The 17,500-nt window shown below is 39.9% G+C and overlaps 1 protein-coding gene across 3 annotated transcripts in view; it reads right to left on the bottom strand.

Moving 5' to 3' along the window:
• The window catches only part of LOC144962681 (receptor-type tyrosine-protein phosphatase T-like), a 405,447-nt gene that overhangs the window by 82,091 nt on the left and 305,856 nt on the right, over positions 1-17,500 (bottom strand). For all 3 annotated transcript variants that reach the window (XM_078895816.1, XM_078895818.1, XM_078895819.1), the window contains 4 exons: positions 16,344-16,570; positions 15,299-15,368; positions 9,471-9,577; positions 7,952-8,147 (listed from right to left, as the gene is read on the bottom strand). In XM_078895816.1, the coding sequence (XP_078751942.1) occupies positions 7,952-8,147; positions 9,471-9,577; positions 15,299-15,368; positions 16,344-16,570 (600 nt within the window). The remainder of the gene's footprint in view (positions 1-7,951; positions 8,148-9,470; positions 9,578-15,298; positions 15,369-16,343; positions 16,571-17,500) is intronic.

Genomic DNA, 17,500 nt, shown 5'->3' with positions numbered 1-17,500 from the left:
TTAATCTAGATACTCTGTTTTAACTCGGCAGCAGTCTCTTATGGTTCTCACACTACTATGTTATGACGATCGACCCAATCAGCAAAGTCCGGTCCGCACTCGTGCACCGTCGCGAACCCGCCCTGTAGCATCGTCACAACACACCGTTAAACTAGATGCTCTGCCGTTTCGGGTTCTTTGACTCGGCATGTTTCTGTTTGCCGATCTGATAATCCAAATTATTATGAGCTTTAAAAAATAATAAATTGAGCTTTTAATGAGCGCAATATCCACTAAAAGAGCTCAGAGCGCTTTACAATGGCTAACAGCAACTCTTAACATGTAGAACAAGACATGACACGACGCTTGTTAGGCGATATTACATTTTTTTTCGGACAGAGACAACTCCGTTAACGGACAGGTGGTACTCACTTTACACTTGAGTACGATGAGAGAATGTGAGAAAAGAGCCCTTTCCAAGAAATTAACTACACCTAGCGAGGCTCGAACCCAGGGCCTTCCGATTCGAAAGCGAGTGTCATACCACAAAACCACATAGCCACACATGGGGTCAATCTAGTAATGGAAATTCTCTCCAACCCACGCAAAATATCCATCATTACATCGGTAGCCAGATCTATAAATTATTTAATTTGTCCGAGACAATTTGACATAATACCACACAATGACCTAGAATATTATTTGCAGACCGAAGCATTTTCCACACAACAAAGAGCGTTTCCCGTTTCATACAGTTATCACAAGAAAAAAATACAATGCATTCTTGATAGCATTCTCCATTTGTTCAATTTATTGAATCCATTGTCCCTTTTGAGACGACCCCCGAGGGATGACGGTGACAATCACATTAAGGTTAATTTAATTTCGTCATCGTTGGCGTCATAATGTGTTGATATTTAATATCGCAGATCGGTCAGCCAGACAGACAGAGGAAAGAAAAAAAGGGGTCAACGACTTACTAACTCTATGCGAATTTGGGGAATAGAATAGGAACTCATTTTGGTCGAGTGAGAAAAAAGTTGGGTCATTTGGTTTGGTCTGACCGAACGGTTATTGATCTAAAACATTATTATGATATTGGTATGTGCGACTATGTGGTTTGACACTCGCTTTCGGTTGGGAGGGTTCTGGGTTCGAGTCTCGCTCGGCGCATGCATAGTTGAGTCCTTGGAAAAGACTCTTTACTCACATTCTCTCATTGTACACAGGTGTAAAATGAGTACCTGGTCGTTAACAGCGTTGTCTTTGTCTGAAAAATTGTAATATCGCCTAACAGGCGTCATGTCCCGTCCTATATGTTAAATGTTGCTGTTGGTAAGGGACCCTTTTTAATGCGCGTTGAGCATGTCTAGTGGATATTGCGCTATATAAAAGCTCAATTTTAATTTTATTTTTCAATTCTATTTTTTTTAAAATTATCAATACTGTTTTATTATCAATTCTTTCTTTTTGAATCTTGAATCTTTATCCTGCGAGGGGCGAGGCGCATCTATTATTATTATTATTATTATTATTATTATTATTATTATTATTATTATTATTATTATTATTATTACTATTACTATTATCATTATTATTATTATTATTGTTATTATTATTATTATATTATTATTATTATTATAATTATTAATATTATTATTATTATTATTATTATTATTATTATTATTATTATTATTATTATTATTATTATTATTATTATTATTATTATTATTATTATTATTAGTTTTTGGGTAAATAATGATTTTAGCACAAAGGGCACTCTGTAAAATCCATCGTTACATCACCAACACTACCAATCACTGAATCAATACTAATTTTCTTAATATGTTGGAATGTGGAAAAAAACAACAACACTTGTTTACGAGAATACTTGAACTGAACGTGGTCATAATACCTTGTCAATTTTTGGTTTCATTCATCAGTATCTGGGTCACCTCGACTTTTAAAAAATGGAGTTTTTATATAGCGCAATATCCACTAAATTTGCTCAAAGCGCTTTACAAGGGGTCCTTGATCAACAACAACACGTAACATGTAGAACGAGACATGACGCCTGTTAGGCGATATTACATTTTTTTTCCGACATAGACAACGCTGTTCACGGCCAGGTACTCATTTTACACCTGAGTACGGTGAGAGAATGTGAGTAAAGAGCCTTTTCCAATGGCTCAACTATGCGCCGAGCGAGGCTCGACCTCAGGACCTTCCGATTCGCGTGTCATACCACAAGACCACATAGCCTCACTTACCACCGTATTCATTGCTTCATTTTTGTTTCTTTTACTGTAATAATAAAAATAAACCAGACTATTATTATTATACCGTGATATCCACTAAACGTGTTCAAAGCGCTTTACACGTACGTGGTTCCTAGCCAACAGCAACACTTAACATGTTGGACAAAACAAGACCCCTGAATGGCGCGATATTACATAATACACTTTCAGACAAATACAAAGCTGACAACGATCAGCAGGTACTGAATTAGACCGTGAGTCCGGGACAGAAATTTCCCATCGGCATTTATTAATTATTTTCCTATCATTGAGGCCGTCACATTTCACGTTTCACGTTTTTATTATCTAAACAGTTCTTTTAAAAATTAGCACAACAGTGAAAGGAAACGTGTTAAATCCTTTCCGAATTAAGGGATAAAGGCAGCCCCAGAGCTACATAAAACCCAAGGCACTGTTGAAAATATTAATTCTTTATAATAATACCCATCCATCAAAAATTATTATATAAATGTTAGATAATACGGCTTTAATAGTTTTATGAAATTCGCTCTCGACAGCTTTAATGATTAATTGTAGATAATAAAAAAATATGGGAGCTAACATATCGATTATAAACATGTTAAAAATAAAGACAAGATTATTAGTGGAATTATTGAAGTCATAAATTGCACACATTTTAATCCATTCGGACGTAAACTAGATAGTACATTAGTTAGATATCGATGGTCGGAGGATCAAACCTCGGAAATATCGATTTTCATGATCCGCCAAATATCAATATTGCAATGAAATCTATAGCCCCTTACAGGGTTGTACAGGGTTATTAAGTCATATAAAATCAAATCATTTTCTGTTTCATTTTAAAACATATATTTATTTATTTATTTATATATTTATTTACTGATTTATTTATATTAATTCCTTTTAATTTTTTTTTTCAATTTTTAATTTTTGGGTTTTTTTGTTTGTTTTTCTTGTTTGTTTGTTTTTTGTTTGTTTTCCTTTTTTTTCTTTTTTTTTAAGTTAATATACCTATACCTGTTTATTGCGGTGTGTCTTTTTTACGAAACGCCGAAACCCGCCGAAACCCGCCGAAACCCGCCGAAACCCGCCGAAACCCGCCGAAACCCGATGAAACCCGACGAATTCCCGACAACGATATGGGAAGTAGGTGGCTGTGGGGAGTGAACCTAGAACTCAGGAAGTGTAACCATTGGGGAGTGAACTGGGACTGGGTTTCGGCGGGTTTCGTAAAAAAGAACCAGTGCTTTTTACGAAACCCGCCGAAACCCGCGAAACCGGCGAAACCGACAATATACAGCAAAGTTATGGGAAGTAGACAACTGTGGGGAAGTGAACCCGAGACTCAGGGAAGTGTACACCAGTCGGGAGTGAACCTGAGACTAAGTTTATCGGCGTTTCGGCGGGTTTCGTAAAAAAGAATTAGGCTTTATTACGAAACCCCGAAACCGCCGAAACCGACAATATCCGGCAAAGTTTGGGAGTTTGCAACAGTGGGGGTGATCCTGGAGTCAGGGAATTGCACACCAGTGGGGAGTTAACTGGGACTGTTTTAAAAAGGATATCAGTGGGAAATAAACCTGGACTAAAGGACATGGATACCATTGAAAGTTGAAGCCGGATTGGGAATTGAGTACCAGAGGAGAATGAACCTGACACTATAGAAGGTGGGCGCCAGTGGGGAGTGAACCTGGGATTCAGGGAATTGCACACCAGTGGGGAGTTAACCTGGGATTGTGTAAAAAGGATATCAGTGGGAAATAAACCTGGGACTAAAGGGAGATGGATACCATTGAAAGTTGAAGCCGGATATGGGAGTTGAGTACCAGAGGAGAATGAACCTGACACTATAGAAGGTGGGCGCCAGTGGGGAGTGAACCTGGGATTCAGGGAATTGCACACCAATTGGGAGTTAACCTTGGACTGTGGGAGATGGATAACTGTGGGTATCCGAGCCGAACTATAGGAGTTGGGTGCCAGAGGAGAATGAACCTGACACTATAGAAGGTGGGCGCCAGTGGGGAGTGAACCTGGGATTCAGGGAATTGCACACCAGTGGGGATTTAACCTGGGAATATGTAAAAAGGATATCAGTGGAAAATAAACCTGGTACTAAAGGGAGATGGATACCATTAAAATTTGAAGCTTGGTATGAGAGTTTGGTACCAGAGGAGAATGAACCTGACACTAAAGGAGGTGGGCGCCAGTGGGGAGTGAACCTGGGACTATGTAAAAAGGATATCAGTGGGAAATAAACCTGGGACTAAAGGGAGATGAATACCATTGAAAGTTGAAGCCGGATATGAGAGTTTGGTACCAGAGGAGAATGAACCTGACACTATAGGAGGTGGGCGCCAGTGGGGAGTGAACCTGGGACTATGTAAAAAGGATATGAGTGGGAAATAAACCTGGGACTAAAGGGAGATGAATACCATTGAAAGTTGAAGCCGGATATGAGAGTTTGGTACCAGAGGAGAATGAACCTGACACTATAGGAGGTGGGCGCCAGTGGGGAGTGAACCTGGGACTATGTAAAAAGGATATCAGTGGGAAATAAACCTGGGACTAAAGGGAGATGAATACCATTGAAAGTTGAAGCTGGATATGAGAGTTTGGTACCAGAGGAGAATGAACCTGACACTATAGGAGGTGGGCGCCAGTGGGGAGTGAACCTGGGACTATGTAAAAAGGATATGAGTGGGAAATAAAGCTGGGACTAAAGGGAGAAGGATACCATTGAAAGTTGAAGCGGATATGGGAGTTGAGTACCAGAGGAGAATGAACCTGACACTATAGGAGATGGGCGCCAGTGTGGAGTGAACCTGGGACTCAGGGAAGTGCACACCAATTTGGAGTTAACCTGGGACTGTGGGAGATGGATAACTGTGGGTATCCGAGCCGAACTATAGGAGTTGGCTACCAGAGGAGAATAAACCTGACACTATAAAAGGTGGGCGCCAGTGGGGAGTGAACCTGGGAGTCAGGGAATTGCACACCAGTGGGGAGTTAACCTGTGAATATCTAAAAAAGAATATCCGTGGGAAATAAATCGGCTTCAACTCCCAATGGTATCCATCTCCTTTAGTCCCAGATTTATTTCCTACTGATATCCTTTATACATATTCCCAGGTTAACTCCCCACTGGTGTGCAATTCCCTGAGTCCCAGGTTCACTCCCCATGGCGCCCACCCTTTTGTGTCAGGTTCATTCTCCTCTGGTACAAGCTTTCATATCCGGCTTCAACTTTCAATGGTATCCATCTCCCTTTAGTCCGAGGTTTATTTCCCACTGATATCCTGTTTACATAGTCCCAGGTTCACTCCCCACTGGCGCCCACCTCCTATAGTGTCAGGTTCATTCTCCTCTGGTACCAAACTCTCATATCCGGCTTCAACTTTCAATGGTATTCATCTCCCTTTAGTCCCAGGTTTATTTCCCACTGATATCCTTTTTACATAGTCCCAGGTTCACTCCCACTGGCGCCCACCTCCTATAGTGTCAGGTTCATTCTCCTCTGGTACCAAACTCTCATATCCGGCTTCAACTTTCAATGGTATTCATCTCCTTTAGTCCAGGTTTATTTCCCACTCATATCCTTTTTACATAGTCCCAGGTTCACTCCCCACTGGCGCCCACCTCCTATAGTGTCAGGTTTCTCTCTCCTCTGGTACCCAACTACCAAATCCGGCTTTAACTCCAATGGTATCCACCTCCTTTAGTCCCAGATTTATTTCCTACTGATATCCTTTTTACATAGTCCCAGGTTCACTCCCCACTGGCGCCCACCTCCTATAGTGTCAGGTTCATTCTCCTCTGGTACCAAACTCTCATATCCGGCTTCAACTTTCAATGGTATTCATCTCCCTTTAGTCCCAGGTTTATTTCCCACTGATATCCTTTTTACATAGTCCCAGGTTCACTCCCAACTGGCGCCCACCTCCTATAGTGTCAGGTTCATTCTCTCTGGTACCAAACTCTCATATCCGGCTTCAACTTTCAATGGTATTCATCTCCCTTTAGTCCCAGGTTTATTTCCCACTGATATCCTGTTTACATAGTCCCAGGTTCACTCCCACTGGCGCCCACACCCTTTTTTGTCAGGTTCATTCTCCTCTGGTACCAAGCTCTCATATCCGGCTTCAACTTTCAATGGTATTCATCTCCCTTTAGTCCCAGGTTTATTTCCCTGATATCCTTTTTACATAGTCCCAGGTTCACTCCCCACTGGCGCCCACCTCCTTTAGTGTCAGGTTCATTCTCCTCTGGTACCAAACTCTCATACCAAGCTTCAAATTTTAATGGTATCCATCTCCCTTTAGTACCAGGTTTATTTTCCACTGATATCCTTTTTACATATTCCCAGGTTAAATCCCCACTGGTGTGCAATTCCCTGAATCCCAGGTTCACTCCCCACTGGCGCCCACCTTCTATAGTGTCAGGTTCATTCTCCTCTGGCACTCAACTCCTATAGTTCGGCTCGGATACCCACAGTTATCCATCTCCACAGTCCAAGGTTAACTCCCAATTGGTGTGCACTTCCCTGAGTCCCAGGTTCACTCCACACTGGCGCCATCTCCTATAGTGTCGGGTTCATTCTCCTCTGGTACTCAACTCCCATATCCGGCTTCAACTTTCAATGGTATCCATCTCCCTTTAGTCCCAGGTTTATTTCCCACTGATATCCTTTTTACACAGTCCCAGGTTAAGTCCCATGGTGTGCAATTCCCTGAATCCCAGGTTCACTCCCCACTGGCGCCCACCTTCTATAGTGTCAGGTTCATTCTCCTCTGGTACTCAATTCCATATCCGGCTTCAACTTTCAATGGTATCCATGTCCCTTTAGTCCCAGGTTTATTTCCCACTGATATCCTTTTTACACAGTCCCAGGTTAACTCCCCACTGGTGTGCAATTCCTGACTCCAGGATCACCCCCACTGTTGCCAAACTCCCATAACTTTGCCGGATATTGTCGGGTTTCGGCGGGTTTCGGCGGGTTTCGTAATAAAGCACTAATTCTTTTTTACGAAACCCGCCGAAACCGGCCGATAAACTTAGTCTCAGGTTCACTCCCGACTGGTGTACACTTCCCTGAGTCTCGGGTTCACTCCCCACAGTTGTCTACTTCCCATAACTTTGCTGTATATTGTCGGGTTTCCGGGTTTCGGCGGGTTTCGGCGGGTTTCGTAAAAAAGCACTGGTTCTTTTTTACGAAACCCGCCGAACCCAGTCCCAGGTTCACTCCCCAATGGTGTACACTTCCTGAGTTCTAGGTTCACTCCCCACAGCCACCTACTTCCCATAACGTTGTCGGGATTCGTCGGGTTTCATCGGGTTTCGGCGGGTTTCGGCGGGTTTCGGCGGGTTTCGGCGGGTTTTCGGCGGGTTTCGGCGGGTTTCGTAAAAAAGACACACCGTTTATTGTCGTATTTAAAAGACGGAGATAATTCTAAATTGGCAAAGCAACGACAAACATTGGGTGTCTCCCATTCCTGAGGTTAAAAAAAAATTAACAAAATTTTTTTTAAAATTTTAAAACATACAATGAAATGAAACCTCAATCTCTTGAATCCCCCCCCCCCCCCTCTTACCCCCCCCCCCCCCCCCCCAGCGCCCCGCCTCTGATTCTCTGATTCTGAGACATCTGATATCAATGGTAGGCAAATTATATGAAAATAAAATATAATTATATTTACCTTTTGGGCTGGTCCACAATTCGATGGCACTTGCTGGGCCAGCTCCTTTCCTGGTACTGGCACTGACGCTACATCTGTACCTTGTGGCCGGTAGAAGTCCTCGGACCATCCACGTGAACACATTGCCTTGGAGATTCATCGGACCAACATCTTTCGCCGGCATTCCGGAAAGTGTCTCTATCGTCCGGCAAGTCACCTAAGGAATTTGAAGAGAGACAAGAATAAAATGAGACTGTAGAGATGCAAGGTTCATTGTCATATTTTGTGTTATTGTGGTTGGTGATAACAAGAAATTTAAAAAAAATATTAAGAAATTGAGCGTTATACAGAGCAATATCCACTAAATGTGCTCAAAGCGCTTTACAAGGGGTCCCTGGTCAACAGTTTCATTTAACATGTCGGTCGGGACATGACGCCTGTTAGGCGATATTACAATTTTTCGGACAAAGACAACGATTTTAACGGCCAGGTACTCATTTTACACCTGAGTACGGTGAGAGAATGTGATTAAAGAGCCTTTTTCAAGGACTCAACTATGCGCCGATCGCGAGGCTCGAACCCAGGACCTTCCGATCCTAAAGCGAGTGTCATACCACTAGACCACATAGCCGCACGCGAAGTGAGTGGGAACGTGCCAGAAGACAAATAGAGAATAAAGCATTTCGCGGCGATGGGGGCTCGAGCCCCCGGCCTTACTGGTACGACAACTCCGCCTGGCCGGGGAGAGCGTGACTCTACTGTCTTAACTATCCACCACTCCAAAAAGATAAGTGGTTTCAAACTCTGTGTCGATCTTGAGGACATAGGTTTCATCAACTCACAAACGCCGAGAGTTTGTTAGCCAGCAATTTAAGTTTAATAGCCATAATATTCTCAACACAAATATGCAACATAGAAACGATTGAGACATTGAGTAAGCTCCGGTATCTGGTACTCTCATAACCGCATAGATAATGACAAAATCAAGAGAACGTTTTGTGTAGCAGTGATGGATATAACCGTGGCAGTGACAGTATTTTTACATTATCCATATCCTTCGAGTGTGTACTTTCTACAGTTTCAATAGAAATAGGGAGTAAAATGGGAAACTTAACTTTAAAAATAATACAATATGGCTATTTGTTTGGATTTTAAGTCCACTAAACGTGCAACACGTTTTACAAAGGGTCCCTGGCCAACAGCAACACGTAGCATGAACAACGAGACATGACGCCTGTTAGGCGATAATACAATTTTTTTCCCGACAGAGACAACGCTGTTAACGGCCAGCTGCTCATGTTACACTTGAGTACGTTGAGAGAATGTGAGCAAATAACCTTTTCCAAGGACTAAACTATGCGCCAAGGCAGGCTCGAACCGATGACCTTCGATCCGAAAGCGAGTGTCGTATCACAGAACCACGTAGCCGCACGTATTAATGTTTATATTGTTTTTGTCTGAAAAATATTGAGCTCGAATTGTTCAACATAATTTTTCCAAGCTGTTATATTCCTTTCTGTTCATTACTTCTTGTACTTACAATGAAATGTTCGAGCTCTCCGTTTGTCTTCTCAGGACCTTGCCACTTCAGACCAATTGTGGTTGTCGTCTTGGATATGTTAGTCAAATATCTGACTGTGCTAGGCACTGTGGAAAGAATCAATTGAAATTGGATTCAGTAGTCTGATGTCACGCCGCCCGGCAACGGCGGCCATCGTGGTTCTAAACAAAGAAAATCATTACTTTATATTCTTCATGCTGGCTAGAACTTTTCATATGTCTTTTGGCCAGAATGTGTAAAAGTCAAAACATGATCAAATTTATGTTGTTTTTTTTCCTATGGATACGCTCTTATGCTCGCCGGAGAAATATTTCATACGGGCGTCCGCCATTGTTCCGATAGTTTAGAGCCAGTGTTACTAAGTTACCATGCGTCATTAGTAAGGAAGTGACGTTACGACTATTGAATCCTATTGTGTAATAGTTTGTCGGGTAGGTACTTACTTACTTATCCTCTTGGTGCTTGATCAGCACAGACGGCTGACACGGTGGAACGCCATCTTTCTCGATTGGAGGCCATTTTTATCATCTGTCCCCAAGACCAGCCACTAGCTTTTATTTAAATAGAGCTTTATATAGCACAATATCCACTAAATTATGTGCTCAAAGCGCTTTACAAGGGGTCCCTGGCCAACAGTAACATTTGACATGTTGGACGGGACATGCCGCCTGTTAGGCGATTTTACAATTTTTCGGACAAAGACACCGCTGTTGACGGCCAGGTACTCATTTTACACCTGAGTACGGTGAGAGAATGTGAGTAAAGAGCCTTTTCCAAGGACTGAACTATGCGCCGAAAGCGAGTCTTGAACCCAGGACCTTTAGATCATTAGCCGCACTTTTCTCTTTCGATGCTCCTCCTCCAGGTCTCAAGCGGCGATCGCCCCCCCCCCACCCTTCTCGGTCCCTGGTGTGGGGGTCCATCCATGGGCTATCCTGGGCATGGCACTCGAGTCCATTCTAAGGGCATGTCCAATCCATTTCCACCTTCTCCTCTTTACAGCTTCAGATACTGGTTCAATTTGTGTGCATTTAGCCAGTTCTTCATTTGACATTATTTTTGTCCAAAACATCCTCACGATCTTTTTAAGACATTTTATGGAATGCATTTAGTTTATTGGAGATGGTGCCAGTCAGTTTCCAAGATTCGAACCCATAAAGGAGAACATATAGAAGATTTGTTTTGAAGAGACGCAGTTTTGTTTTGGTGGCGGTTTTCCTTGATTTCCAGATATTTCTGAGCATTTCAAAGGCTCTTTTTGCTTTCATTAATCTGTCTTTCGTTTGTTGGCAAAGAACTTAGGATCCTTAGAAGGGGAATTATATGGACTACCGTTTCGAACCTGTATTCTGTCGGGCTGTATAGTATATCGGATGCTTAAATATAAAATGACCAACAATAATAATATTGCCGACTGATGATATACATACGAGGTATTGAAACAATTGTATCGACAACACACACACACACACACACACATAATATATATATATATATATATATATATATATATATATATATATATATATATATATATATATCAGTTTAAAGAGAAACCCATTATTCAAATATGAATTGTCAATCGCATCCTAGCAAATGGTAGGAAATCTATTTACCACATTATGTAAACAATGTTTTATAGAATCCAATATTAATAGCTATATTTCACCGTCACCAATAGCACAGGTCAAATATAGAGATACAATTTTTGCCGTACTCTGTAAAACCACGTAATTAAAATTTTGGCCAGAAAACTAGTCCTTCAAATCAAAAATCGATCGATGAAAATTACCCTCACTTCGGGGAAATCGCAGGTTTGAGAGTTTTTGGAGTTTGAGGGTCATTTCAATTGGTCTAAATCGGAAGGACGAGTTTTCTGGGCAAAATTTTAAATACCTGTTTTTATTTTGAAGACTACGGTATATTTCTCTCTATCGAATGCTTGCTATCTTATGCTTGTCAACAATTCCAATGCTTTTAGCACCCTGGGGCACTATTTTCATTTATCAGAAACCATCAATAATTAATATAATATTTCTTCATATTATAGATTTGCAAACACTAATGCGTGAAAAGGAACGAAAATAATAATTAGAAAAGAGATATCTAATTATCCGATGAAAATTCTAGTCAAACAGAAACTCGAACAAAATAAAATCTTAAAATAGCACTGGAAAAAGACCGTTATATAGATAAATCATTGTTAAATTTTATAATTATTGAAGAATTTATATGGTAGGCGATGATGAATAGGCGATGAAAACAAAGCATGCCGATCATTGGACTGAGAAGCCTTATTGATTCAAGACTTTTTAACCAGTAAATCTCCGGAAAAACAACGTATCGAAAAATTTGGCCAGAAAAATTTTCCCCTTCAAATTAAATATCGATGGATTTATATGACGCTCATTTTAGCAAAAAAAAACCTCTCAAACTTGTGACTTTGCAAAGTCCCAGGTTTGAGAGCTTTTACCAAGATGAGGTTTATATAAAGCGATCGGCATTTGAAGGACGATTTTTCTGGCCAAAATGTTTAAATACGTGGGGTTTTTTTTTTGGTTAAAAGAAAATGCGACTAATGTGTGAACAAACAATAATGTTTTTCTTTGCCATAATAAATTCTTTACGATACTTTTTCTCGTTTACTTTACTTTTCAATTGAGACCAAATACTTGATCAGTAGTACTGACCTAACAATAATAATATTGGTCCTCGAGGTTATTTAAACGGGAATGGATAATTTTAATGAGTACAGAAATTAAACATGTCAAAGTTGTTCAAAGAACTCAAATTAGTTATTGAATTATCCACGTTGCAAATACTGTATTCGATTTTGAAAGAACTCGAGAACAACTGTCAGTTAATAATCAATATTACTTAAGAAATAGATACTTGCTCTGCCATATTAAAATAAATAAAAAACCAGAAAAAAAAACCAACCAAAAAAAACACAACAAAAAACAAAAAAACAAAAAAAAAAAAAAAAAAAAAAAAAAAAAAAAAAAAAAAATAAAAATAAAACAAAGCAGGTGGAGTTTTATGGTCATTAAAAAATGTCTTTTACACAGTACGGCAGAGTTCATATAGTCCGTTTCAACCTCTTCGTTAGGCTATATGCGCTTCCATGTGGCTCAGCGCTACGGTGTCTGATTTTGTCATAAAAATCAAGCAATGTTAAGCGTGGGCATTGGCTGGCTGGGTGACACACTTTACCCATCCCTACTTGACTCAGGTGGGTTGTGGATACGACCTGACCTGTCCATTGGCATTGACGGAAATGAAATTATGAGTTGGTGCAAAAAATGACACCTATATGGCGACTGGTACTGTATGAATATGAAATGGAAATATTAACCATTTTGAAGGGCATTCATTGAGCATAGAATAGGATTCAATAGTCTGATGTCACAATCTCCCAGCAATGAGCAGCTTGGTTCTAAACAAAGAAAATCGGTACTTTTTATTCTTCATGCTGGCTAGAACTTTTCACATGTCATGTGATCAGCATGTATAAAAGTCAAAACATGATCAGATTTATAATGTTTTTCTCCTCTGGATACACTTTTATGCTCGTCGGAGAAGTATTTCATAAGGGCGTCCGCCATTGTTCCGATAGTTTAGAACCCGTTATTAAGTTACTATGCGTCATTACGAGGGAAGTGATGTCACGACTGTTGAACCCTATTGGGCAGTGTAATTTATAATTTTCACGAGCTTGTCGAGTGAAACGAGAGTTTATAACTCAATAGTCGTGATCTAATAGGATTATTACACCCCTTCTTATCCAAAGCCAGTCATTGTTAAAGTTAAGAAAATGGGTGCAAATAATTAAATTTAATTTAAAATGTCAAGTAATTACGCCACTAGATCTCCACCCCCCCCCCCCTGATATCTCTCTCTCTCTCTCTCTCTCTCTCTCTCTCACTCACTCTCTCTTCCTCTCTCTCTCTCTCTCTCTCTCTCTCTCTCTCTCTCTCTCTCTAGCTGTGTGATTACATCATCACTTTTCGTGCAGGTCATTAAGCGCGATTGATGACTCATGAACATGCGTTTATGGATTTTAATGCATGGTTATGTCGCAAAGTAAATGATAGACAATAAAGGGTAAAAAGAGTAAAGAGTAAAAATCCCGGTTTCAAATCTTTTATCATAAATCTATATTTTTCAACTCGATACGATACCTTTTTTTGAAGCGGTTCTTCACAATAAGAGAAAACAATAAAGTAAAGCAAAACTTGATAAATTGATTGGAAAAAAACAGATGTGAACACTTTTGCAAGTGTGATATTATTCAAAGGCAATCATGAGCTTTACCATTGTTGCAATGAACAATATGTTATGTCCTTTTGATAGTATTTCCATTTCAACAATTGGCCCATAACAATAATTTGACTTACGTAATCCGAACCAGCAGCCCACTGAGTACTATCACTTCGGTCTTGGTGCCATGAGGAAGAAGTTGTTCCAGGTGACTATAATCGTAGCCATCGTTAAGTCATAGCCTGACACTGACACCCAGAAAGACTGGCATTTTGCCGTCATTATTTGATTTTTGCACCGCCTAGTGAGTTGTCGTTATAGCACTAGTAGTGCTCATGGACACAAGTGGTCCCATTGGTTGAACTATTGAATACAACTCACGATTTGTTTTCTTTTGTGGCCAAAGACTGGCATTTTGACGTCAATTTTTGGTCTGTGTCAGGCTATAATCGTAACCATCGTTTACATATAACCTGACACTCGAAGCCTCTAGGACTGACAGTTTGACGTCATTTCTTAGGTTTGTGTAGCGTCTAGTGAGTTGTCGTTAGTAGGGCTCAAGGAAACAAGTTATTTCATTGGTTGAACTATTGAATACTACTCACGATTTGTTTTCTTTTGTGGCAAAAGACTGGCATTTTTGACGTCATTTTTTGGTCAGTGTCAGGCTATAACTATAGATAGTATGCGCTTGGCTAAGAAGCTCATAACATTGCCATCCGGAAGTATAACGGACCAACACACAAAACTGTGTGTCTCCATGAACGTTTATAGTCAGGTTAATACAGTTCAGTGATTATTACTCATAAACGCGGATGGCAAATAACAATAACAAAGACCCGAGTGACGTCATCTTCAAACTATCAATACGATGGCGACGCTATAATAATACAGTGTATTTATTACTGATGCTTGGATTTGGTGGAAGGAATAAGCATCCCATGTATCCAAGAGGTAGACATTCACGCAAGTGTTAGCAGCCTCGTATGGTTCTCACACTACTATGTTATGACGATCGACCCAATCGGCAAAGTCCGGTCCGCATTCGTGCACCGTCGCGAACCCGCCCCGTAGCATCGTCACAACACACCGTTCAACTAGATGCTCTGCCGTTTCGGGTTCTTGCCCACATCGGGTACATGTAGGACAAGTGGAAAGTCCCCACTGATGAAGCGCACTTGCTGTCAGGCAGCTTCTCGACGAACCCAAGTCGCAAGTGATGTGTTACTTTTTCATTGGGGTTGATATAAGGGACATGAAGGGGACGTATCTTTTGTAATTTTGTTTAAATGGCTGTTGAGCGGTATAATATAACTTACTTACTTATCAGGACCAGCGACCACCTGAGCTCAGCCCTTCGGTCTTGTGCCATGACTTAGAAGTTAGACGTCTTTTGTTGTTGTTCCAGGTGAGACTATACAATGTGTTACTGATGCTTAGAGCGGAATATTATAACAATTTGACAACAACTGACTTCCCCATAACATTTTTGGGGTTATTAGACCTACAAATAATTACACGTTGGTCTAAAGAATATGAAGTCTTACCTCCTTCCTCTGTGGTAAATGTTATCATCTGGGACGGCTCACCAGGTCCAGCGTTATTCACGGCTTTTACCTGGAAATGATTGAAAACGGTTGAATAAAAAAAAAATATATATATATGTGTGACCCTTAGTCTCAAAACGGTATTATGTCGGAATGAACCATATGCTTAAAAGCCGAATTAAATGTTATACTGGTCAAAAATATAAATTGTTGGCATCAGCACCCTAAAATATGTTCTCCTCAATAAAACATACTAATTCAACACAAGTCTGATATTTCTGGCTATAAATTCACTTTTCAAAATCTTAACCATCCCGACTTAATACCATTTTGAGGCGAAGGGTCAAATATTGTATCATAGATTGAAAGCGACCGTTGTTAACAACGCCACAACCACATTAGTGACCGCTCGTCTTAAACCGGTATTAAGTCAGGATGATTAAGATTCTGAAAATGGAATTTGTAGCCAGAATTATCATGCTTAAGTTGAGTTTATTTGCTTTATAGAGGAGAAGGAATATCATATTTTACTGTGCTAAATACCAACGTTTTATATTGGTGACGAGTTTAACTATATTTTGACTTTTTAGCATCTGGTCCATCCCGACATAATACCGTTTTGAGACGACTGGTCCCATTATCTCAGTCGTCTGTAGTGTTTCATTCATCATGTTTTGTTGATAAAGGGGAAGCCTGAAATGTCCATTTTATCCGTTTTTGTATATTAAATTGAAGCTTACAATCAATTTCACACTGTTATTTATTTCTTTGGGCTTCGAGCAGCAACATTTACATTTAAAATAAAAGATAAAATGAATAGTGTCCAAATTATTCAATGCTTAAAATGGATACACTTAAATATGAACATTTTATAAAGCGCACCTCTACGGAATGACCATACTCAATGATACGATACGATACGATACGTTACGATACGATACGATATGATATGATATGATATGATATGATATGATATGATATGATATGATATGATATGGTATGATATACATGATATTATATGTATAAAAATTAACTAGTGACATACCTGCACCCTATAATAGGTATTGGGTTTGAGTCTCGGCAGGGTAAAGTCCATAGACTTTCGGCCATGCCCGTCTACATTCAAGGACTGAGGTGTCTCGTCCTCGCCCTCCCAGTAAAGGATGTGGTAGGATTTCACTAGACCCCGATTGACAACAGGTTCTTTCCAGGTCAGGGACACTGATGTGTTGTTGTGGTCCCGGAGTCGGAACTCCTTAGGTGGTGCAGGAGCTGTAGAAATTGTTGGGGAAAGCGGGTGGGGGGGGGGGGGGTGATGGATAATAATTGAATTTTGTGAAGACTGAAATATGGTGAATACAACATATGTTGCTAATAAATGAGTATATTACGCATAAAATGATTTTTCTTCTCGCTGTGATCATCGATTTTGGACGTCTTTATTGTTATCAAAATCAACCCCCATCGCCACCACCTCATCATCATCATCATCATCATCATCATCATCATCATCATCATCATCATCATCATCATCATCATCATCATCATCATCGTCGTCGTCGCCATCGTCGTCATCATCATCGTCGTCGCCGTCGTCGTCATCATCATCGTCGTCGTCGTCATCATTTTATGGAAAGAGCCCCACTAATATGTTTTATTACAGTTTACTTTTAAAAAAATAATTAATTGATTAATTCCTTAATTCAATTTGATTTTGCTAATTGAATATTTACTATTTATTTATCTTTTCTATATGTTCGATCTTATATTACCGTATTGATATATGTTTCCTTACATTCAAAGTGATTGTGTAGAACTGTCTGTGAATGATACAATGCAAGCTATATGAGATTTTGTAATCATTAACTATTGTATAAGGCATTTGAATGATATCCAGCCTTTAGTAGGATAGGAATACAGTGTAATCATCAGCTATCTGCATATTATATGATTCATTCAGTTATTTTTATCGTGCCCAACAATATAACGAGCTTACGAGTATCTTTTATTGCAACGATAAAAATATAACCAGTTTAATAAATACAAAGAAATGAAAGAATACGTTTATTCTGCCCCTCCAAGTAAGATTATTGGATATTTTGTAACCAAATGGTATGGTATTAGTTCTTCTATTCATCATAATTTGTATCTTTCTCCTGCTTGAATGGTAATTTAACCCAAAAATAAAAAATGTTGGATAGG

This window comes from Berghia stephanieae, chromosome 1, assembly GCF_034508935.2.
Source record: "Berghia stephanieae isolate SIO BIC M18660-M18661 chromosome 1, UCSD_Bste_1.3, whole genome shotgun sequence".
NCBI classification, from domain to species: domain Eukaryota; kingdom Metazoa; phylum Mollusca; class Gastropoda; order Nudibranchia; family Aeolidiidae; genus Berghia; species Berghia stephanieae.
The sequence above is the reverse complement of the archived record's forward strand: the minus strand, read 5'-3'. Positions and strand labels throughout refer to the sequence as shown.